At 37.5% G+C, this 24448-nt stretch overlaps 1 protein-coding gene and 1 long non-coding RNA gene across 2 annotated transcripts; one reads left to right on the forward strand and one right to left on the reverse strand.

The window, feature by feature from the left end:
• Positions 1-6119: 6119 nt before the first annotated feature.
• On the forward strand, positions 6120-8699 carry LOC108148463 (putative odorant receptor 98b). Its single transcript, XM_017275495.2, has 4 exons — positions 6120-6429; positions 6900-7086; positions 7141-7747; positions 8541-8699. The coding sequence occupies exons 1-4, from the start codon at positions 6120-6122 to the stop codon at positions 8589-8591; spliced, it is 1155 nt and encodes a 384-aa protein (XP_017130984.1). The 3' UTR covers positions 8592-8699.
• A 9250-nt stretch (positions 8700-17949) lies between these two features.
• Positions 17950-20602, reverse strand: LOC108148659. The gene is made up of 2 exons (XR_001774570.2): positions 20292-20602; positions 17950-18238 (listed from the first exon to the last, which is right to left on the reverse strand). It is a non-coding gene; the product is annotated as an uncharacterized LOC108148659 (long non-coding RNA).
• Positions 20603-24448: the final 3846 nt, after the last annotated feature.

Consider the following 24448-nt stretch of genomic DNA (forward strand, 5'->3'; position numbering starts at 1 on the left):
TACTTTCTGTTACGTTCTGTAGCAGTTAAGAACATAGATTGCAGCTACTTTTAAGAAAAGCTTAATTAATTTTAACTACTTTTTAAAGTGATAAATTTATAATTGATTTAAACAGTTAAGAACTTAGATTGCAGCTATGTTTATAAAAAGCTCAGAGAAGTATACTCTTAAGTGCTTATACTACTTATATTAATATGTACATTAATTTTGGACACATTCACTCATTATGTTACTGTTTAAACCAAATAAATAAAATCGTATTATTGTTTATTATTATAATATTGTTTAAATCCAGTAAAATACTACAAGAGCTTTTAAAGTATATTGTTTATGTGTTTTCTTATTATATATTTTAGAATTAGCACTATCCTGGGCCACCGTTTAATGGGCTGCAAGTGCTTGATTGGCCGGGGCTCAAAATCGCCGCCACCATCGACAACTGGGCCCAGAATTTCCAGGGGTCAGGGGTCAGAAGGGCCACGCACTTAATTTATGACTCGCCGTGCAATAATTCAAAGTCATAGGCCTCCGGGGAACATTCAGGGAACACTCGGCCACTCATTCGTTGAAGGGCCTGTTCAAGGGGGCTCTTTTCTCGAAGTGGATGGAATGGACTGACTAACACCTTATACCTCACTGCGGAGGCTAAGGAATTTTTAATTAAAATATTAAAGCATTGGCTGGAAGGTGTTTTTAATCTTGCAAAATTGTTTTAATTGTTATTTAGGATTTGTTGTTGATGGGCGTTGTTGCTGTTTTTGTTTTTCCTGGCTGTTCCTCGCTGTTGTTGTTTGTGGTACAATTTATGTGCGCCTAATTAGAACAGACACTGCGGCGGTGTCAGAGGTTCTGCTGCTCGGCTTCTCTGTTTTTTATACAAAAGCCGCTTCATAATTACCATATTTTCAAATTACCATGGTCATGACCACTATTTTCCTTGCTTTTCCGCATCTCTGGCCCGCGGCCATAAAAGCTAATTGTATGCGTGCGTGGCTGAAACCAAAAAAAAAAAAAAAAAAAAAAAAGAACGAAGGTAAATCCTTGGCATGTTGTTGCTGGGTGATTTATATTTAATTGTTGTCATTATGGTCATCAAAACATTGTGAAGTTCCCAGCAGTGCAAGTGGAGTGGGGTGGCCACTGGTGTCCTGGGAGATGATGGAGTGCCTCGCTGGGAATTCTTTGAGTGTTTCCTGGGTCAACACGCTGACAGATGTCTAATTGCTGGCCAAGTTCTTCTCCCTTTCTGTGATAAGCTACGGCAAAGAGCCTTTTCTCTTCGAATTTTCCAAAGAGTAGTTTTCAGGGGTATAGTGAAAATGAAACAGGAGCAACCCAGCGCATGCCCTATTTCCATTTCATTCCGTAGAACTCCGATTCAAGCATCGTTTTTAGAGCTTCGTTTCAGTCGTGGTCCGTTGATGGCTCCATTTGGTTGGCCAGCCAGCTGGGCAACTCAGTATGAAGGGGGTTTTTATTATTGCAGGCCTCAGCCAGAGCGCGTAAATCAAATCGAGTTTGTGCTGAACACTCGATATGGATATTCATTAAATTAAATTCAATTAAATTCGGCTTTGATTGGGTCTTGGCCGAATTATTCTCACACGAAGCCGAAGCTGAAGCTGTGCTGTCACTGCCAAAAAGACACAAACATAATTGAATAGTTGTGGATTTGATTATGCAATTGTGCCCCACGTGGGCAAACGGAAAGTCAATTTGCCGCTGGCTCATCAGCATTCGGCCACAGGTAGAGCAATAAATATTTTAAATTATTCATAAAATGAAGCGAACACTTATTTGCCTGATTAATACAATTTTCCATGTCCGAAGCAAAGCGCCGTCTGATTTTCCTTTGCTTCGCATTGACACAAATTAAATTAAACTCTTTTTTATCCAGCCTGTTTTTTCGTTGCACGTTGCACGTTGCACGAGCTATATTCATTAGTTGCATTAATTCAATATGAAACTTCTTTCTCATTTGTTTTGATGTCGCTGCCCTCCGAATTCCACCTCAATCAACCAGTAAGCGATTGTATTTTAAATTGATTATAATTTAAATGCGTTTTATACATTTTCATGCGTACCTTTACTCTATCAGTGGATGTACAAACGATATACGAAATATCGACAGAGAGTAGTCATCACTTAAAATGCCACAAAATCTGATTTAAAATGGAATTTGTCTGAGAACGGTTATTTTTTACTTAAGAAATCATTGCTAAATTGATGAATTCTATTCTTAAATATTTAGTTTGTTACATTGTTTTAACATGACTTGTTAGATTTTTAATATTGTTTATAATTAATATTTCAAAATTCTGATTTACAATTCACAAATCTGTAGGTAAATAAATAATGTATCTATTGAAATTTTAAATATTTAAAACATTTAATTTACTCTGTTATCGCACATAATTAAATACAATATAATGTAGTCATCATTTTAAAAAGCGTTGCTAGATTTTTGGAATTGGTCATACATATTAATCCAGAATTGAGCACTCTCTTCTAATTTTAAATGCATTATTTCAAATCAAACCAAAATTTTCTACTTCGTTTTTCCAGTTTGAAGAGTATTTAAACTATTCCCTTTTGTAAAACACCACTTTTAATTGACTTATAGCACAGTTGTGGCAATAGTTGTTAAAATTATTTACAAGCGTTTGTTATTAATGAAACATGGCAATCGGTTAAATGACTGGCGTTAATGTAATTTCTTTTTTCAACAGTTGCATCAGCCCTCGCAAATTAGCTCTGCGAAAAGAGAAGTAAGCAGAAAAAATTAAATGGAAAAAATAAACCATTTACATTCGGGTTTGAGGCAAAGGCCTGTTTTCCCACGAAAATGGATTTCCCGGGTGGAGAGGGCAAAACAAATTACTAGGGGTTTGTTTGTTTTGCAAAAATATTTTCCCATTTGCGTCGATTCGGGGCCTAGACAAAAGCGCCTCGAGATCGAAAATAGGGCTTCGTCATTTGCAAATTCGACAGTTTCCTTCGAGCGTATCAAATCATGGCATAAACAGAAGCTCACAGCCGCACTCAAACTCACAGGTAGTGAAAGTCGAGGGCCTCTCGAACATCGACGGCATTCAGCCCACGTAAGTATCTAAAATTGGTGCCCCAACTCCCCCAATTCCAATAAATATGAGACGGGAAATAAAATATCTCTCATTAAATGATGACAGGAGCAAATATGAAAACATGCTCCAGGCGAAAAATCATCCACCAAAGTACGGATACAATTACCAGCCGCGAAGATTGAAAGATACTTGCACTGATAAAAATCATAAATATCTGGCCATTGAGCGCAAGATTGTTTATGACATTTAGATTTAATCTAAAATCATCATAAAATCATTTTGTAAAATAGTAAATACCATGATTTATTATCAAAATATTCCACTTAATTTGCAAAATCAAAATTTGTAACTGTTTGTTTTCAATACATAAGTATACCTAAAATTAGTTAAGTTTAATTTAATTTGAGAGTTATTGTCATCTTTTCTGAATCTAGTCAATTGAAATTAAACATAAAAAAGTAATCGTTATAAAAAATTAATTACTAACCAAATAACTAACTTACTTAATAACTAACTGATAAAAAAATAAATATCTGGCCATTGAATACAAAATTTTATATTTCATATTTAGATACTTTAAATATAAAGTGATAAAATTAAATACTATGCATACTAAATTGCATGATTTAATATGGACGTACTTTAATTTATTTGAAAAATACTATATTTTAAATTTGGTACTGCTTGTTTTAAATGCATTATATTTAAGTTCCGAATCGTATCACATGAAATGTAAATGGTATTTTTCAACTAAAAACATAATCAATGCATAAAAAATCAAAGACTTAAATTTTGTATTTTTGTATGAAATAAAACAACGTTACAATGTTTTATTTTACCAGTGTGGAGAATGTACCTGGTTGGGGCATTAATTACAAATGTCTAAGTACGATTCTGGATTCTGGATGCCCAACAAAGAGGAGTGATGTACAGAATGGAGGAGGCACAGGAAAGTACTTGAGCTAAACAAATATTTAAGTTGATTGGGCGGGCGGTGTGCGAGAGCAAATGCAAAAAGTTTCCACTCAAGGAGTTCACCAAATTCGCATAAATTCAATGCGTGCCAGGGCAGCCGTGAACTTTTTAATGTATTTTAAAACACTTTCCACTAAACATTTTAGGCAAACGCAAACTGCTTCCAAGGCTTTCGTTTTAGTCGCAGTCGCTATAGTAGTAGTCCCTCTGCCAAGTTGACTTCCTGCAAAGTTTTCGCTCCTCCGGAGTTGCAGGCTAAATCCCACGGAGGCTGAAATCAAGTATTTCATTTTGGATTCAACTGCTGTCCGGGCAGTGCAACAACTAAATGGGAAAGTATTTTGAACTTGTGCCAGTCGGCACCAAGTCAAGGGATACTCTTTTGTCTTTATTGCAAAAAAAAGTACCTCATTCAGTTTTTCAGGGCTTATACCTCAAAACAAATGAACTGATAAGTGCTAGAGACTGAACGGAACAATAGTTATCAAGTGACTTCGACTTAAGTATTATAATTCTTTGGAGTTTTTAATTCGAATATTTCACGCCTCCTTAAAAAGGAAATTCGAGTTTCGTTGAGGGGCTGCCATGGCAACATAGCAGTCGACGTGGTAATAACAATGCCGGCGAGTAAGAAAAAGTTCTTCAACAGTTTTTTGGCCACCACCCCCAAAGGTTTCCCTTTTCTGTTAGCTGCCAGCTGCCAGCTGAGTTTTCCAGCAAGTTTTGCCTTACTGTTTTAACTGTTTTTACTGTTTTACCGAAAAATATATAAACTCCATTTCGTGGGCTTGGTCAGTGTGTCAATGTTTGTTTTATGTGCGCCTAGGCCAAAGTTGGGCTTTCGCCAGAGAATTCTTTTCTGCAATATGCAGGTGAAAATGTTTTTTAATTAATTACTGAGTGGTCACGAAACTGAAGACGCCTAATAATTGAGTAAATAGAATCAGGGGTTAACCTCTTTGGCATTCACACATCAAATTAATAATGCTGTCGCTGCAAAGTGTGTTGTATTTGTCCTGGAACTAAATTTCTGTGTACTTTATGACTGCACTTAGACACCGGATTGCCGAGCATGTAATTGCATTAATTTATTTTGCCAGCTATATTATCCAACCTAACGATGGCCAAAAACTTTGCTGTGATCTCTGACCACGACAACAATACCGATACGATTGCCCGGTAAAAGTCTCGGGCTTAGCAGTAATTAAAACCCTGAAATGTGAGACAAGTACAATTTTCACTTGGGGCAATGGGGAATTGAAAAGTGGGAAACTCAAGGAGCGAGGCAAACAAAAGTTTTCACATTAGAAATGCAGCCAGGATTTGTTTTAGTTTTTGCCTAGCATTGCATTGCTGCCAAATATTTGCAGTGGCTTAGAGAGATTTGTTTGCAGCACCACAGGCCGAGCTGCTTGACGGCTGCAACTGGAATTTGCTTTTAATTGTTTTTAATTAAGTATAATTTATTGTGCAAATATCTCAGAAGGGTATTGAATCTGCTTGCTGATGCAGATTCCCCAGGCAAAAAACCGCATCTTCATTTCTAAAGAAAAAGTTGATTGGTCTTTTTTATTTTTTATTTGACATCCTAGCACTACAAGTAAAACGGGTTATTTAATTTGCAAGTCACGAAAAATTACAAGGTATGTTTATAATTTTTTTTTTTTAAATTGATTGAAAATTTTTAGGCTATTTAATAATCTATTGATATTGGTACATCAAATGATTTATCACATTGTTATTGTATCTCATTCAATTGTAGGTGTGTCATGAATTTTACTCTTTTAATTATTTTTTTTAAGCATTCGGTAATTTTGTTTCAATATCGAAACTGAAAAATTGTTTTTCAGAGAAAGCTCTACTTTGCATAAAATATTATAAGTTCGTCTAGAAGTGGTAAGTAGTGGTCCCGGGCCCTTGAATTTAAATAATAAATACCGTTGATGGGTAGTCACATTAATGGGTTATTGATTTTTCTTAGCCGGTAATGAGCATGAGTTTTCACTGAGCCTTCGTCCTTAAAAGGACTCATTAATTTCTGCACTACTCACTCGATTCGACATGCTGACGGACAAGTTCCTTCGGCTGCAGTCAGTTTTCTTTCGGTTGCTGGGACTCGAATTGCTGCAGCGCCAGGATGTGAGTCATCGATATCCCCGGCGAACCATCTGCTGCATCCTTTCGGTGGCCAGTTTCCTGCCCCTGACCATAGCCTTTGGCATTCGGAACATCCAAGACGTGGAGCAACTGACGGACTCACTTTGCTCCGTTCTCGTCGATTTGCTGGCCCTCTGCAAGATTGGGATTTTCCTTTGGCGGTACAAGGACTTTAGGTCTTTAGTTCACCGATTTCACATCATCCTGCAGAGGGGTGAGTTATTCAAGAATATTTTCTAGTGAAAAATTATTAAAAATATTTTCTAGCGTAAAATGGTAAATGAAGAACTGAAAGCCAAGATTTTAATATGGCTGATTAAAGAATCATCTATGAACTGTCAAATAAGTAACACAGAAAAGCTTTCAAGTAGAAAATTTAAAATTACCCACAATATTTACAGTAGATAAAAACAACGTTTTATAAACAATGATTTTCTTTAACAAAGTTTTCAAATACACATTTTTTCGATTGGTTTCAATACGGTTTGAAAAACATATCAAAGACAATGTTCTTATTTTTTTGCAACTTAATTTAAGACACATTTAAAAGTGTTTTTAAGAGTCTATTGATTTATTTGGCAACTTGAATATCACCGACAGATTTGGAGAACTGATAGCATCGATTTTAATATAGTTTATTGATTTCTGATTAACTAATAATTTTTGAATGCTTAAATTTTGTAGAAATCCAGTGGTCAGTGGGTCAGCTTATCATATCAAAAAAGAATCGACGGGATCAGTTTGTCAGTGCTTTGTATAGCAACTGTTTTGTGGCGGCTGGTCTATCGGCCTGTTTGATGTCTCCTCTGTCCATGTGGGTCAGCTACCATCGAACCGGTCAACTGCAGCCGGATTTACCCTTTCCCAGCGTGTAGGAATAATATACATAAACAAGCCCTGATTAATTCTCCATCATTTTATTTAGATATCCCTGGGACAACACGCACATCATAAACTACTTAATATCCTATATGTGGAATGTGTGCGCAGCTTTGGGCGTGGCTCTGCCTACAGTTTGCGTGGACACTTTGTTTTCTTCGCTAACCCATAATCTCAGTGCTCTCTTCATGATTTCCCAGCACAAAATGTTAAATTTCAAGGGAAGAAGTCCTCGAGAGACCCATGAGAACCTGGTCCACGTATTTCAATTATACGATGAGTGCTTGGACCTGGGTCATTCGTTAAATGGTTACTTTAGGCCGCTTATATTTGCCCAGTTTGTGGCGGCCTCCTTGCACCTGTGTGTGTTGTGCTACCAACTATCCGCCAATCTTTTGCAGCTAGCAATGCTTTTCTATGCCGCTTTCACTGCAGCCATTCTCGGGCAGGTATCCATCTACTGTTTCTGCGGATCGAGCGTTAATACTGAATGCCAGCGTTTTGGCCAGGCCATCTACGAAAGCCACTGGACAAGTCTTATGGAGGAGAACTTCCAGCTTGTGAGGTCCTTGAAGATTGCCATGATGCGGGCGAGAAGAGGATGTCCCATTGATGGCTACTTCTTTGAGGCCAATCGGCAAACACTGGTCATGGTATGAAAATGAAAATTAGAAAAACAAATTATTTTTCACGTTGATTAAGAAAGGACTGTTTTAAAGAAAACTTACAATAAACCATAATTTTCAAAGTAAAATTTTGTATATTCAAACCTTTTAATTATTAATTCTGTCTGAGTAGAATTAATTTAACAATAACTTATATTTTTAACAAATACTCTTAAATCTATCTTTGCAAAATCAATTTGAACGATAAACTATATTTTTAAAATTTAATAAAAGCGATAAGTTTTAGCTATTTTAAAATCAATTTAAACGAAAAATTCGTTTTTGTAAACTTAATTTGAAAGATAATTTCAATCTATTTTTTAATGTAATTTTTTGGGTCCTTAAATATCTTATAATATTATTTCTGCCCAGCTTATATTTTAGAAAAACTGATTGATTTCAAAAAAGTATTAAATTAATGTTAATATTGAAAATTAAAAATAATGCTTATAAAAAACCAACGTTGAGTTCTTAAATAATGAACTTATGTGTGTCTTAAGTTTAAATTTTTAGCTTTATTTAACTTGCTTTAATTGAGTCTCAGAATTTTAAATGTATTTATTTGGATTCCAAATGATAACATTTTGATCTTAAAGTATTACTTGAGTCCAGCTAATATGTTAGACAAAATTGTTGATCGAAAAAGATTTTTATTATCAAAAATATTTTTAAAAAAACTATAGTTGAGTTCTTAAAAACTTATTTAAAGTTTACATATTAAGCATGTCCTCTTTCCTACAAAGTTGTTTACTTCATAGACTATTTTTTTTCTCATCTACAGATTGTGCGCAGTGCCATCTCATATGTAACGCTCCTCAGATCGCTGACCTAGCTGCCCAAAAGCTCATTTCATTATTCAGAGAAATGTTCTGGTCGGTTGTTTAAGTCCGGAAATATTTACAATTATGCTTTAAGCCGGTGTTGTTACAGCCAGTTTGCTAATTAAGCCATGTTAATGGCAATAACTGCTATGGAAAACCAGTGCTGGTCCTGTTAATGCCTTTTGCATTATTGGCCTTGCTTTCAACCCCATCAGGACATTGAACGCACGTATACGTAATATTTGCTGTTGTTCGCTGACCATTTGTTGTAATTTGCTCCCGTTGTTTTTGGTATTTTGTTTTTCGGTTTTTGGTTCTTGTGCTTGTTGTTGTTGCTTTTTTTTTAGTCATCCTCGCACAACATTGCGGTTGTCTGCACGTGCCCGTCCAACGATTATGTATAAAAGTGTGACATGGTCAAAGGATTTGGCCGATTTAACTTTGTTTTGTCCCCGATAGAAGGGGTTATGTTCCACACACATTGACATGGTGTGTGTATGTGTGTGTGATCCCGTGTGTATATGGGCGTGCTGCACGTAAGTGCGGTCCGCAAAAAGCCAATTGCAATGGCCGGGATTTCAGCGCATCCGCATGCGGCGCTTTAGTCATATACTGCACACAACACGGCGGCTTAAGTTTAGCCGATTTTGTAATTTGTTTGTAGCCACAATGCGTTTGCTAACGGGCTCTATAGTACAGTGAAAAAAATTGTAACGATAAATTGCAAACTTTAAAGATTTTAGCATATGTATAGACTTTTTAATTTAATTTAAGTAATGCACTAAATTTTAAAAAAATTAATAAATAATTTTGAAGATTTCAAAAGTCAAACACCGTTTCTTTAATGTTCCAATGTGGCACTTAAATATTATATTTATCAGAAAATGTTCTGACATTTAAACTAAAAGCTTATAATACTTAAGCCTTCAAAAAATATATAACTAATAACCATAAAATGTAATGTATACTAATTTTATAACTAGTAAAGATACTTCGATTATTGTATGGTTTAATAAACTAATTTATATACATTTTTGTGAAGTACATAGATTTCTTCGATAAGTTTGGTGATAAACCAAAATATATTATTTGATTATTGTTAATGTTAATAATGCGTTTACACATTTTTATTTAATAATTTTCTTCTTGTGTAATGACAGCAGGGTCAAGCGAGCGCTCTGTAATGAGTGTATCAGCCATCTGGTTTATGATTCATTTGCTGATTATGCGCCATAGTCTCTAAACTTTCCCTCGATTGACAAAACTGTGTGTAATTGCTGGTGTTGGCCCTTTCCCCCTAGGGCAACCTAACCCATGCTCCAGCGAGGCCCAAAGTTGACCGGCCAACAGCCAGCAGCCAACAGCCAAAACAGGCAGACAAACAAAATCAAAGACAGTCAACACTTTTGGCCGTAGCGAAAGTGGCGAAAAGTACACCCCGAGGGCATTGGACTATCACTGGCGTGGATGTGGATGTGGATGTCCATGTCCTTTCTACTATCTGCAGTCGTCGATGTCTGTGTTTTGCTCCTTTCTCTGTTTGATTCTCCGGCTGTGTCCTTTGGCGTGTCGTGTGGCGCTTTGTGGCCCATTGAGGCAAATAGTTTCGGTTTAGTCCAATAATGATGCTATTGCAACAGAGCTTTGCCCGACTTTCTTCCTTTCTCTCTGCTTTTGAGAACGTGGAAGTGTGTGTGTGTGTGTGTGGGTGGGCTTTTGCTTTTGGTCCACTTTCATTCAATTGACGCTCTCCGAGTCGAAATGCCATAATAAATTCAATTGTGAGGCCCCCGGCGGCTGTCACTTTGTGTCGGCCCAGATCGGTTACTGCCAGCCAGCCAGCCCCTTCATCATTTATTATTTGGTTTCCTAACATTGTCATAACATTGCCTTTTATTCCCTTTTACTTCCCTTTTGCGGATAAAATGTGCTTCGCTTTTAATTTGGCAATTAATTGAATCAATCGTTCGCACTTCCTTCCGGTCTTTGGACCATTTTTTGGCCTTTCAGTATTTTAATGCCGCTAATTTATCTGGTCAATTGTTTTTAGTTTTAACGAGCATTCCGGTCATTTTTTATCACAAAATGGCCATTTTACTCGACCGATTGAACGAGCACAGAACATTTTCTAACTTTCCCCTCTTTTTTATACGGCCTTTTACATTTTCCTCTCTTTTAATGATTTTTCTTTATATATATTTGATGCCGTAACACTTCCGTTTACTGCCTTCTCTTATTTTTTTTGGCAACAGCAATTATTTCTGTGAACAAACATGACTTTAAGCCAGGACCTCAAGTTGTACCCTCAATTAGAGCATAAATATCAAATATTGCGTATACGACCCTTACACTCTGCATTCCATTTTCCATATATGCATATGCATATATGGATGGGCAAATGAATTCATTTATGTAGATTGCCTGGTAAACGGCCGAAACGAAAATAGTTTGAATGGCTGTCGGCCAGATATAGTATATGAAGCCATCTTGAGGCGCCCGGGGAAATTTTAAAATTTCTGCAGTGCAGTGTTAGAGTTCTTTAGCAGGATGCTAGAGTACGCTCTCGAAAGGTGGGCTAAAGACATTTTGTCGAATGCAGCATGAGTTCGGCATTGTACATGAAACTGTTATATAGAGCTAACCGGATATTTTCGGAATTTTTAATTAATTCGTCTGCACTGCGCTTCTCGTCTCACCGAACAACACCCACCGACCTGCCTTACAACCTACCATCGACCTACCTACACACATCCTGAGCTGTTGTCCGGTGCCGAGCTGTCCTTGCTCCCTGTTTGGTTGCTGCAACTTGCAAGTCAGCCGCCCTCCGAGTGGCTACACTGCGAATAAATGCTGTTTTTGTTTTATCAAGACTTAATTCCTGATGTTAAGTAAGAGAAATGGCTCTCTAGAAATCTAAAAGTGTTTTAATTATTTTGAAAAACAAAATTAGTTGTAAAATCAAATAAAAAACTAAAGGCCAATGTGCAATTTTAGCATATTTTAAATATTGCTTGTGCTTTTTATTTGAAAGCTAAAAGTTTTGTTTGCACTAAATACAATACAAACGATTTTAGATATATTTATTTTAAGCTAATCATGAGTTGAAATGGCTTAACTTGTATTTATACTCAAAAAATAATTAAATCGTGATTTTTCTGTTCTTCTGATGGCCCTTAAAAACATTCTTAAAATTCAAAGAATCAAACAAAAAATGTGCTGCTCTAATAAATACTCCCTATTTTTTTGCAATTGTTTATAGTAATTACTTTAAAAGTAACTTACACTCTTCATTCTTATTATTAAAACTTTAAAATTAAGTTGATTTAAGCTGAAGATAAAAAATGTTATTGATCGTATATAGAAATAGTTTTAAAAGTAAAATCAAAAGAAAATTATTGCTTACTTTTTGGCAGTTGTTAAGATTCTTAACTTAAATATAAATACTTTTGAGAGATGGCTTTATCGCATGCATAATTTTTTTGGCAAACAATTTTTGATTTTAAAAAGTTAAGATCTTTGTGTTATCTCCCTGTTCTCCTCTCAAAATGATTTTGGTTAAGTGTATGTTACATTTGCCGTTGTTGCCTTTGTCAAAAAAACGAGCGAGTCGAGCTGCAACAATTTTCGGCCATTGCTGTCCTGGCTGAAGCAGGACACACTCGTCCTCGTCGTGGTCCTCATCCTCATACTGGTTCTCCTGCAGCTCCTGGTGCTCGTGCTCCTGCTTTGTTGCTGCTCATTCATTGTGCAAAGTTTGTATAAATTTTTGATTTCTTTACACAAAATGCTGTGCATGTCTCTGTCTACTGTCCCGCTACTGCCGCTTCAGGGAGGAAAGCTCTACGAAAACTGTATGGCCCCCAGTCAGTCAGTCAGGGAGTCAGTCAGTGAGTCAGCCCGGCGATTCCATTCCATTCCGTGTGCCCATTCTCCAGATGATTCTCCGGCTGCTACTGCTGGCACAACACAAATGCCATTGATTGAGTCACATCGCCTGGGCATATAAATCTCCACCGATGGGGTGTGGCACGCTCGACTGCTGTCAGAAATTCCGGGACTTGCCTACCTTAAAGTTTTCGCCGTGCTGAGTCACATTCACATTCACATTCACTGCCGGAGCATCGAAGAATCGAAGTCTGCTCTGGCGTTTGGCGTAACTTGGCCGATGATTTCGTTATTGTTCGATTGACAATAAAAAATCAACTGAAAGTTGCAAAAGGCACAAACTGTCATTGAATTTGCGAACACACGCACACACACACACAGAGGGTCAGAGGATAGCCAGAATTTGGTTCCGTAGGAGATCACAGCTCCACCATAGTTGTAAGCATATAAAAATAAGTCGCTTGGGGCTTCACATTTCTCCATACCCCCAGCACCTGCTCCTGCTTCACCAAAAAAGCTTTCCAAATTTGTATGCAAAAATGTAATAAGCGAGTGCAGCTTAAATAAAATGCATTTCAATGATTGCATTTTGGATTAAAACAACAACTTCGTCAGCGAACAACAACAATAACATTCAGAGCAGTCGACATTTCTTTGTTCGCAACAAATAAAATATATATATATATATATATATATACATATTTATTAAAACTTTTTCTCTTGCTTTTTAACGCACTGTGAAAACGGCAACCAAATGGAACTGACAGACATTGCATATCTCTCAGCTTGCTGGTCCGTTTAGGTTTAATGAAGTGCAAACAAAAATATTTTCAATTAGAGCCAAGGCAAACCGAGCAGCAACCAGCAGAGAAAACCAACGACCTAAAACAAAACGAGCACTGCGAGCAGGTAAAAGTCGAAATGCTGAACAGGTGAGTGGCATGCAAATGCAACTTGGATCTGGAAACCCAAACCCGAGGTGCACTCACCTTAAGCTCAGAGCTCTGCTGTCGGCTTTTGGGGCGGTGGTACACACTGAAAAAAGACTTGTGAAAACGCAATCGTGTATTTGTGTTACCTATAAAGCTTGAAGTGATAATATTATTATTTCTTTAATGGTTGTTTACCTATAAAAGTTTAAGTTCAATGAAAAATAGTAATTACCAAAAATCACATTTTATTTCTCTATCGCTATTTTATTATTAATTGTTATGTTAAGCTACATGGAAGTTATCTACAGACATTTGTATTTCATAATTAGTTCAAATTTAATATTCAGCTTTTCTGTCTGTATGATTTTTTTAGAGAAATATTTGTAGACTTTAAATCAACATTTAATAATTCTTAACAATAATACAAAATATAAAAATTACCGATGCAAAAGCGAAATTACCTTAGATTACTTAACTGAAATTTGAAGATAGTCTAATAAAGTAGTCAATCTTCAATACAGAATACTAGTTGTTCCAGCAAAGGAGAACATGAACAAAAAAAATGGTATTTACTACTTAAAGGCCAAAAAAAGGGTACCCATTTTTTTTCCTTATTTTACTTGTATCAATTTTTCTTTATTTATTTCAAATATGTTTTATTTTCTGTGTGTATACTGACCTCCTCTGTTCGCATGTAACAAAGTGCTGTCGGTGTCGGCCAGATGGATCCCCGATCTTGGCTGCCAAAAGCCAAAAAGGGCTTCCAAAATATCGCCAGGATAAGTCCGGCGTACACGTGCTTGATTTATGCCCAAGTCCCGGCTACTTTTGTTAGCTCCAAGCTCAACAACGACTAAACATTCAATAAATAAGGCAAAAGCAAATTACGATTCGCTGATGTTTTTACGTCAGCGACGTGCCCATTTAAAAGTGTTTTTGATTTGTGTTGCCATTGCCGCTGGCGGCAGATTAAATTTATATGCCAAAGACTTCACGCACTCCTAATTTATGTGGCGTGTCCAAAGTCGCTGTTGCAAGTAATATTTCCCCACTTTATTATTATATTCATCCATCCCACCACTTAAGCGATGACATTTTTATATGCGACCATCAAAAACAAAAGCATTTTCTGTCGACGTTTATATATATAGCAAATTGTTAACAAAACGATTTTGTGCCAAGCAGCATAACAAATCAAACTATTGGCCTTGAATAAATGGAAAGCACAAGAATAATAGTTTAAGGTTTATAGCATTGTGCTCTCAAGGCCCTTAAGTTATTATACAATTTTTAAATTGCACACAAACTTATTGCAAATTTCAGTCGTTTTTTTTGTTGAGGCGATAAAAAGTATGCAGTTTTAAAACTGTAACTCATTTAGTCAAAATAAACTTATAATAATGTCAACTTGCATAGAAACAATAAGAATTTGCAAATTTCACTGTAATTTATAAGAAAAACATTAATAAGCAACAGGGTTAGAAAAATACAGAATTAATATTGTAATTTGTTTTAAGAAACATTTGGATCTCAGTTACTGTGACCCCCGTATCTTTTTACTCTAAAATTCAAACTTTCCATTATATCTCGACCTAGAAAAAGTATATGCCTCAGGGAAAGGTGAAAGTTATGCTAGTAAATCGAGGCATTTCCCTTTGGGCCCTAAATGCCCATACGCACACGGTACTTTGGCTGCAACAATTTGCAGAAGTTTTCAACTTTTGGCTCGTTATTGTTGTTGCCCCTGACTCCCCTATAAGTATTTCACTTTTTTTTTCGCAGCCGTAGACATATAGCCATAATGCTTACCTGAGCGAAAACAGAGCAAAAAATATACAAAAATTTGCATGAAATCGCTTAAGTGCTTTTGCCATAACTTTACAAGAGGAGCGGGGAGAATTTGAGCTGCAGGCGACCAACAAACAGCACGCTTGTTGTGAAGTTTGCATACAAGGCAGCAGCTACAAAAAAAATTCTGTTTGGCTGTTGCGCTCGGTGTATAAATAAAAAGTTTTGCACAGGTGACGAGAGCAATAAATGCAGCAAATTAAACGAAATTTAACAAATTAAATACGCTACAGATATGCAGTCTCGGGCGTTTAAATCTGCCACCAAAAACTTCCGCATTGAGTGGGCTATATCTTTTGTGGGCCTCCTTAAACAGCCTTGAGCTGTGAAGGCAACACTGAATCAAACTTAGAATAAGCATCAAATGCTCTCACCCATTTACAATGTGCTTCCGTGTACTGGCTCCTTTTTTTTTGCGACCTGTCAGGAGCTATCCATCTAGACATCCATCTATATGTTGGGTATCTGTATCTGCAGCCGTGCTCACGTTCTGAAAGCAGCTGCTTCTGCTTCCTAAACTGAAACTCTCTTCATTTGCTTTTTCTGCTAGCTGTTTTCCAGCTTTCCACCTTTCTTTTTACCTGGCTGCATTGTCTGCTGTGTGTAACTAGCTGCAGGCGCCATGTGTTTCGTAATTTCCTTTTGCTGCCCCGGATTGTTGCCACTTTCTTAGCCTTCCTTTCAGACTTTCTCGCCAGCGAATTCCGAGTGCATTGACCCACTGACACAAACTAATCTCTCACTCGGACAGCAAACAGAATGTGTGCGAAAAATACCATATCAGCACAGCACTAACGAAAAAACTTGACCAAAAAGGACATAATTTATCTAAGGGTTTCGAACAAACGTAACATGTATTTGCATAAATATAATTTTACCTTTAAGAAAATATCTTACTAATATTTACATGATTATAGGCACGCAGTTAAAATTTTGGTTTAAATTTCCATCTGTTCTTATACTTCAACATATCTAAGATTAGATAAGATAATATAAAGCCTATAGAACAGAACCCCAAATTTCCTATCTATAAAATTCTAAAGAATTCAACAAGGTGCGTTAGCGATAAGAGTAAACTACAGTTCAACAAATACATTTCTTCATTCCAATTTATTAAGAAGATCTATAAATTTAAAAAATTTAATTTTCTTAGTTAACTATAAAAAAATTACATACGTTGAATTTCCATTACGTGTAGCTTCAATTCATTATTTCATATCGATAAACTATATACATTTTTTTATTCAACTAAACCTAAATAAAGTATTTTAATGCCAAAATAATCTTATCTTAGAACTTATCTTACCATTGGCGTTAAGAGTAGTTTAAGAAAGCTATTTCATAAAGATAATATAAACGAAAATAATTTATTTTTGGAAAGTTATCTTAATAAGTTAAGAACTTAGAGTCCGTTTTTATTTTATATCTTTGACCCATTTTCTAGTGTAAATTTTGGCCAACGCAATTGTTATTTCATTTCGAATTTAAACAATTAAATTTGACAAAATGCGCGAGTGAGAATTAAAATGCGTGTGTGCATGCTGGCCACTGGCCACAACTGAGTTGAAAAACTCAAATGAAATTTAATTAGTGCCAAAATGTGGACAGGTTTTTCACTAATGACACGGCAAACCAATTTACTTGCGGCTCAACGCGTCGCATCCATTCCACTTGCACCAATCTCATTTCGCGAATATATTTACTAGCATTTATTAGGAGGGTGGATGAAATCACCCTCTATCCCTATCATGTTAATTCATTGCGTTTGGACATTCATTTGTTTGTCGGGGGAAAAAGTTTTGGCATTCAGCCGGACCGGTGGGCGGTCCGAAATTCGCTTGTTGCTGAGGGGGAGAAATGAGCACGCTTATCATTGATTTTATTGGCATAATCAACGTGAAAATTTGCGTAACAAACTTTTTGGCAAACGGCCACGCCCCTGAATGCGATAAACATTTATCTTCATTATCAAATTTGCGGCATCCCGTTCGGCCGAAGCCAAGGCTTAAATTTCCACCAACAACACCGCCTCATTCTGCTGTCTGTTGGGTTGAGTTTTCGTTTTCGTTTACGTTTTTTGTCGACCGCCTTCGCCATCATCATCATCGTTGGCAGCTTAATGAAAAACTTTTTGCCTCTCGCGCATAACCCTTTTTAATTTTTATTAAGCAGAAAATTGCCTGCCGACCAGGGTCCTTCGTCCTCCCCACCATCAAGTCCTTGAGCAGGGGTACTGTAAATGGAAAGTAGAATAAAAATAACAACAGGCCAAGTGCGCGGCCTTGGCTTGGCGGACTTTCGGTGCCCTACCAGAAAAAAAAATTTAAATATGAGGCGAAAACTCTCCAGGGTCCTAGCAGATTTAATGACATTTCTGTACATAATGGATTTTTTAATAAACTTAAGGGGAAAATAACATACAAGTTGTATACAAAAGAAACATATTAATAAATTTACGTAAAACATTTATGGTTTGAAAAATGCAATCACTTTAGAAACATGCTTTAATAACATTTTATTTTCGCTTAGGAATTTAAATCGTAGTAGAAAATAACTAAAATAAATTAGTGCCAATAATTTAGTTAATCAAAACATTGTTACCTTCCTGAACAATATCAAATGATTATTGTGATTAAAGTATTTGCTTTTATATTTAAAAAAATATTTATCCTTGAAAGTGTCAGCTTACCAAAACCATTTTGCCTTTGATTCTCATAAAATATTATTTATTATAATTCGAATTTGTAAACTTAAAATAGAAAAACTCTTTTTAATTGAAAGCTGGAGCGTTCTCGATTTTCTTCATAGCATGGCCTAACCCGATTAGATACCCCGTTTCGGTTTGGCCACTTTGCTTTATCAACTTTTCCCTTGTTTATTTTGCTTCGCATTTTTTGCATTGTTGTTCTGGTTATTCTCACAAAATCTTTGAGCAACATTTTAAGCTGATTCGCAATGGCCAGGGGCGGAGAAATGGGTTTGGGGTCTGGAATCTGGGAAAACAAATTAGGAAAAAATAATTGCTTTCTTATTAGTCCGAGCTAACTCGAAATATTTTCAATCAATGACGAAGATGAAAAGCAAGAGGACATGGAAAATGAAACATGAAAATAAAAACAAAAAACATTGACGGGCAGCAGGATTTCCATAGTGGTGGCTGCACGTGTCGCCTGTTTGCAGTTCATTATTGCTAGCTCATTCATCAGTTGATTGTGTTGCTATTGCATGCACCATGTACATGCCTTGATGCCACAATGAATATTTAAATAATTTCCTGCTTGCCATAGTTTTTCCCGCATGCAATTTAATTACACGCTTTTGTGAAAAACGACTCGATTCGTATTGCCCCCCTTGTCGCAGCTTATGGCAATCGTTTGGCAGGACATAGTGTGTGCAAGTTAATTAAATTTTAATTTTATGTGCCATTAAAATATTTAACCAAATTTAGCAGAGCTTAATAAAACGCTTAATGGTTTATTTAGTTGGGCTAATTGAAATCATTTGCGGCTCACCTGGCGTATGAGTAATGGCCGGGAATTAGAAAACCTTCATGTTTTATTTGCCCCACGACGTATAACGGGAAATTAAAGCGATTAAAAGGATAATCAATTATACATTTATAATTCGCAGGGTTGAATGTCCAAAAAAAAAAAAAGAAGAGAAACCACAGGCAGTCAGTCCCCCTTTGTCGTTTTGTAAGCTACAAATTTGGCCACGCTTGCTTATTTAGTTAATTATGGCAGATTACTTGCTCTCGACTACTATTTTTTGTACCCCAGTTTCGGTTTCAGTTACAGTTGCCCTTCTCCTCCAGCTGTAAAGTCAGCAACTTTGGTTCACAGTTGACTGTGGTCCCGTCATGTTTACTTATTTTGACGCAGCATGTGGCTCACAGCGGGCCAACGCCAACTTGGATTTTCTTAGCTGACAAACTTGCTATAGGAGGACTGGGTAAAAACCAGGGCACAGGGGACACTTTTCCCAGACAAGGGGAAACTGAGATTGAGTCTATGGCTTTTGGCCGGGGCCGATTCATTTGTAGAGTCGCCATATCAACAATTAAATTAAACGTGTTTGCCCTACCCAAGCAAGCTTAAGCGTTCAATCAACGTTGCCTTCGCTTTCACCTTCGCCTTCGCCTTCGTTCAGTAGCAGCTGAAGAAGAAAAAGGAGATGCTCTAGAAGAGCTATTCAATGCACGTGCGGCATTTTAAATTACTAATTACTCGTGTTTCAGGTAACATTTGCTTTCACAGGCCATGCCTCACTTGCCGGGCCTCGCCCCTTTTTGGTCACATAATTAGGTGCAGCCCGAAAGGGGCTACCCACTGGTTGGTTGGTCTGCGGCAAAAGGGCTCCATCCAAAGTCCCATTCAGAGAGCCCCAGACCCAGTCCTAGTCCCATTCCCAGCTAATTGTGTAGCTTATTAGCCCAGGTGGAAAATAAAATTCCTACGAAATATGAATCTGGTGCAGCTTTACACAGAGTTTTTAAAGTTGCAGAACGGATTTAAGGCAGAGTGATTTCTCAGTCTGAGCTGGCTGCTTATTTGGCTGCCAATTGCCGTTCCACTGATTTCGTTTGGAGCCACGTATTGCGGTCAGCAATAACAGGCCCACGAAGCCACATCATCGCCTGCGGAGCTGGCAAAACATCGTTAGCAGGTACTCTCGATGATAAAGCTTAATCAAGGTTTAAAGACAACCAATCTATTTCTCGAAAGCAAAATCTTTTTCTAAAATATCTTTCTGTGTTTATACAAAGTATTTACAAGCTTTTAATGGATTTATGTAAATAGTTTCGAGCACCCTTGGATTTTTCTGAGGGTTTATCTTAACGATTTTTGTTTAAATTATTTAAATTTTTAACTCGTTAAAATGTTTAGGTTTATATTTCTACTAAGTTTGATGTAGGATAAATATGGTTTTGCAGCACAAATTATGGGTCAAGTGTACTTCGTACTTAAGCACTTAAAAAATAATATGAAACTCAATGTTAATTAATGTTTTTGTGATATTCAAACTTAGTATCGATAAAGTCATCACCTGTATAGTCTGCCATCCTTAAACAGCAGGAACCTTATCATCATCAAGTCTGGGTAGTGCAGTGCATGGCCCAAAAACCCAATCCAACGCAAACTCAATTCCCAATCCCATCATCATGGAGCTGACCATCCGCATCCTCATCCACATTCACATCCACGGTGCACTTCGGTGCAGTGCAAATAAATACGCAGGCTGCAGCTGCATCGGCGACCCTAACCGTTTCGATGGCCCGTTGCAAATGAGCGGCAATAAACGCCAAAAGCAGAAAATTCAAGTTAATTACGTTTTTCAATTAAGCACTGGCTCGCCAGCCGCCCCTCCGCCCCTCTGCCACGCCCCCTTGTCAATGGGGCAATGGAAAAGTCACCCAGTGAACGCCGTTGGGTTGGAAACAACAATTTGGCATTGAAATTGAGTTGATGTTGGAAGCTTAAATCGAAATCACTTTATTTATGCCAGCCAGTAGGTTTGACCGATCGACTTGTATACTATACATTATATATTGGCAAACGGAAAAAAGGACCCTCCAGGACTCTCGAAATTGTAAAATGCAAGACCAAGTTCCTGATCAGCTTTGCAAACAGCTCTCTGTGGTTTTTGCCCCCGATTTTTCGGGACCATGGTGATTATTCGGGGGGTATATTTTATTGCTACTGGTTTGCTGGTGAAATATATATTCCAAAATGACCACCGAATATAATTCATCATTCATGTGTCCAAACTGACACGTCTGTGGCCGCAAACTGAAATGAAATTCACTTTGTTTGCGGTTTGCCAATTGTATAAAGTAAGCTTCGTTTTATTTGCCATGCTATGCTGTGCTATACTATGCCCTTTGCTTAAACATTTCGTTTTTTTTTTGTATATTTTTGGTTTGGCATATTTGGTGGCGCTTTTGTGGTATGAAAAATTCATGGTGCGCATTTTATATTGGCCTAGAATTAATCAGGAAAATATGCGGCCAAGTGGAAATTTTTGTAATCATCGCGTGGTTGGCAGTCGATTAGCAGGATTCAGGTGGGGCCATAGGATAGCTATAAAGCTAGCTAATAACTCGCGTTGGCTGGCATTAAAATTTTATACAATTTAATTTTTAAATAGGCAAGTTGAGCGGAGGCAGGGGGCTCTTACTTTCCTCTTAACCGCCACTGAAGCCACTCGAAGCCGTATAAATCCAAGATTGTGGCCGCCAACTTGTCGCATATGGGATATGTGTGTGTGTTTAAGAGTGTGTGAGTGTGAGTGTAAGTCCTTGTGCGGCTCAAGATGTGTGTGTGTGTGAGTGTGTGGTTGCTATCTTGACTTCATCCTTGACTGGCAACTGGCTGGCTCTGCCTTTGACTGTAATTGAAGTAAAATGAAAATCTTTTATTCATGAGGCTATAAAATTGCCCAATTTTCAGGCCATTAGCAAAATTTACGCCTTTTTCTTTGCACGCAGCGCATAGTGGCCATTAAATACAGTCGCCTGCATAAGTATGCATGCCGTGCTTCGTTGGCGTTTAGATTTCATTTTCATTTTCCGGTTTTTTTTTTTTTTTTTTTTGTTATTTTTAAATACGCGGGCATGACACCTCTTAGTCTTCGATGTCAGAGCTCATCGCTCTCATCGCTCTGCCGCGTCGAAAATCGTGGCACCACGCGGCGTATGCTTGATTTCAGTTTCTGCCTTGCCTGCCAGTTGACAGGACCTCCAACCAGCGACGTCATCGCCTTAATCCTATTAGGTCCGCCTCGCTTGTATCGAAAGCAGCTTAGACATGTCAACGTTGTAATTAAAAGCAGTTGAAAACATCAGCCTCTCGTCTCGTCTTTGGCCGAAATTGCTGCCAAGTCACGCGTTGCCTGTCGGCTTTCGCCAGCCGGAGTAAAATTCCTTCAAAACTCAGTACTCACTGCTCAGCACTTGGAACTCGGAACTAAGAACTCAGCCGATAGCTGGCTGCCTGGCTGGCTGGCTGGCCAATTATTATGTTAATTTTATGGTCAAGTGCGGCTCATTGAGAGTAATTAAAGTGCAGCCAACGGGATGCGAAAGCCAGGCCACAAAAGCCTATGTTTTCGTTCCACTAATTAGTTTGTTCTTAGAAACATATTTGCATGGCTCTGATTGTTTTGCCCTCAAAAATATACTTACTATAGTTGGCAGCCTGGAGGATTAACCCATTAATCCGTTCGCAATTAAAATTGCTCCATCAGTTGCTGCGTTGGCAATTAATCCAGCTTTGTCTGAACTTGACATTCCCGGCGACTACGATAATTCGCAATAGATTTTCATTTTCAATTTTCCAGCTATCGAGTAAAAGCACACACAAACACACGCAATAGCACGGAAAGCCTCCTCCTCATTTGTGTTTTTACGGCAGTGCATAGAGCACGGAGCAAATGGCATATCGGCAGTTTGCCTTGCCATTCAGTTTGGGACTCCAACAAGAAGCAGTGTCAGCGGTTTATGGTCCTTTGATTCCAGCAATGATGCAGCTCTGCACAGGGAAAAAACATGTTAATAACATATCTATAATTTTTTAAATTAAAAAATTGTTTAAATGTGCTAATTTTTAAGTACCTTTTAATTTTTTTTATAATTCTAACAGTTTTCAAAAGTATAGGGATTTATTTTTCAGTTCTAAAAAGTAAAGGTATTTACTATTCAGTTCTACTTAAAAGAAAAAATAAAAAAAGCAATCTTATCAATGTAAGCAATTATTTATTAGTTTTTTAAATTTAAATCTTACCAATTGCCAAAACTATCAAAAGTAAAAAATTGTTTTTAAGCTCTTTATAATAAAAGGAATAATTTAAGATTTTGTATCTGTTTTAAAGAAGTAAAATTTTTATAAATAGCTAATTTCTTTTGTGTTCATCTTGTTTTCTTGATTTAAACATGTTCTTGAGAATTTAGATACAAAATATTGTTTTAATTTTTAATAATAATATTAAATTGTAATGCAAAATATACGAAAACCGAATCAAAATTGTATACACAATTCACCATTTATAATATAAATTTTCTTTCTATGTATGGTTTGGTTTGCATCTGTTTCAGTTCTACTTTAATCGAATTTTCCGCCCCAAATCAATAGGTTTTCAATTTCTCTTTCAATCTCGGCTTCGTTTAGGCATATTAGGTATTCACACACACGGCTGGGGCCACGCCCAGATATATTACTTATAAATAAATAACCGCAGGCATTCACAGCAGACACATTGCTCGGTCAGGGCATAATAAATATTTATGAAATCGCCCAGAGAAGGCGATCTGCAGGTTAGTTTGCAGGACATGAGCTTAAATTATATTCAATTCAGTTAGAAATCAAACAACAATGGACAGGCGTAGCCGGGTTTGCTGGCCATGTTCAACATGCAAACAAATGGTAGAAAAAAAATGTTTGTTCACACAAACACAGGGAGACAGGGACACACAGGACGAGCCCACACACACTCAAAGCGGAAGTATATAGGGGCATTTAAATATGCAAAGGAAGTGTGCACTTAATTTGTGCCATCCTTGTTGTTTGCCATTGCCTTTGCCTCCACCAGTTGTCATCCTGGCCGCCGCTTTTGCTTTTGCTTTTGTTTGTGTGGCCAGCCAGCCAGCTAGCAAGGCAGGGAAAAACAAAAAAATAACCAAAAACCAAAAGCGCTGATCTGACCATAGAGCACAATATTCCAGCTCAAACACAAATCCCAACTAATGTGGGCCAAAAACTTTTGCGTGCCCACATGGAGCACAGCTGACTCTGTTGACTGTTGAGTGGCCAGGCTGGACGTCCCGGACATTTGGACATTGGGACACTTGGACCCGCGGACAGCTTTAGTGGTCAGAATGCTGGCCGTGGCCCGTTGGCCCTGTGCCATGGATGAAACTTATCAGCGTTGCGCAGGGAGGTCACGCCCACTTTCGCTACCACCCACCACCACCCTACTTTTCCACTCTACCATCTGACAGTTTTAATTGCCTTGAATGTTTGCAAATTTCTTACGATGGGGGGGATGGGAAATCGTTGTAGCTTGCGGTTGGCGAGACAGACAGACGCCGCTGCTCTCGGGGCGGATCTTAAGTTGGCGTGGCGTGGCGCAAACTTGTCCCTTGTATTTTTCCAAATGCTATTGCAAAACTTTTCAGATACATGCCGTAGATGAAGTGACTTACACTG

Source organism: Drosophila elegans, unplaced genomic scaffold (assembly GCF_018152505.1).
Source record: "Drosophila elegans isolate 14027-0461.03 unplaced genomic scaffold, ASM1815250v1 contig_476, whole genome shotgun sequence".
NCBI classification, from domain to species: Eukaryota; Metazoa; Arthropoda; class Insecta; order Diptera; family Drosophilidae; genus Drosophila; species Drosophila elegans.

Coding starts and splice junctions, on each gene's coding strand:
- LOC108148463 (XM_017275495.2), top strand. CDS start 6,120: ATGCTGACGGACAAGTTCCTTCGGCTGCAGTCAGTTTTCTTTCGGTTG. Junction 7,087..7,140: donor GATTTACCCTTTCCCAGCGT/GTAGGAATAATA, acceptor CATTTTATTTAG/ATATCCCTGGGACAACACGC. Junction 7,748..8,540: donor ATCGGCAAACACTGGTCATG/GTATGAAAATGA, acceptor TCTCATCTACAG/ATTGTGCGCAGTGCCATCTC.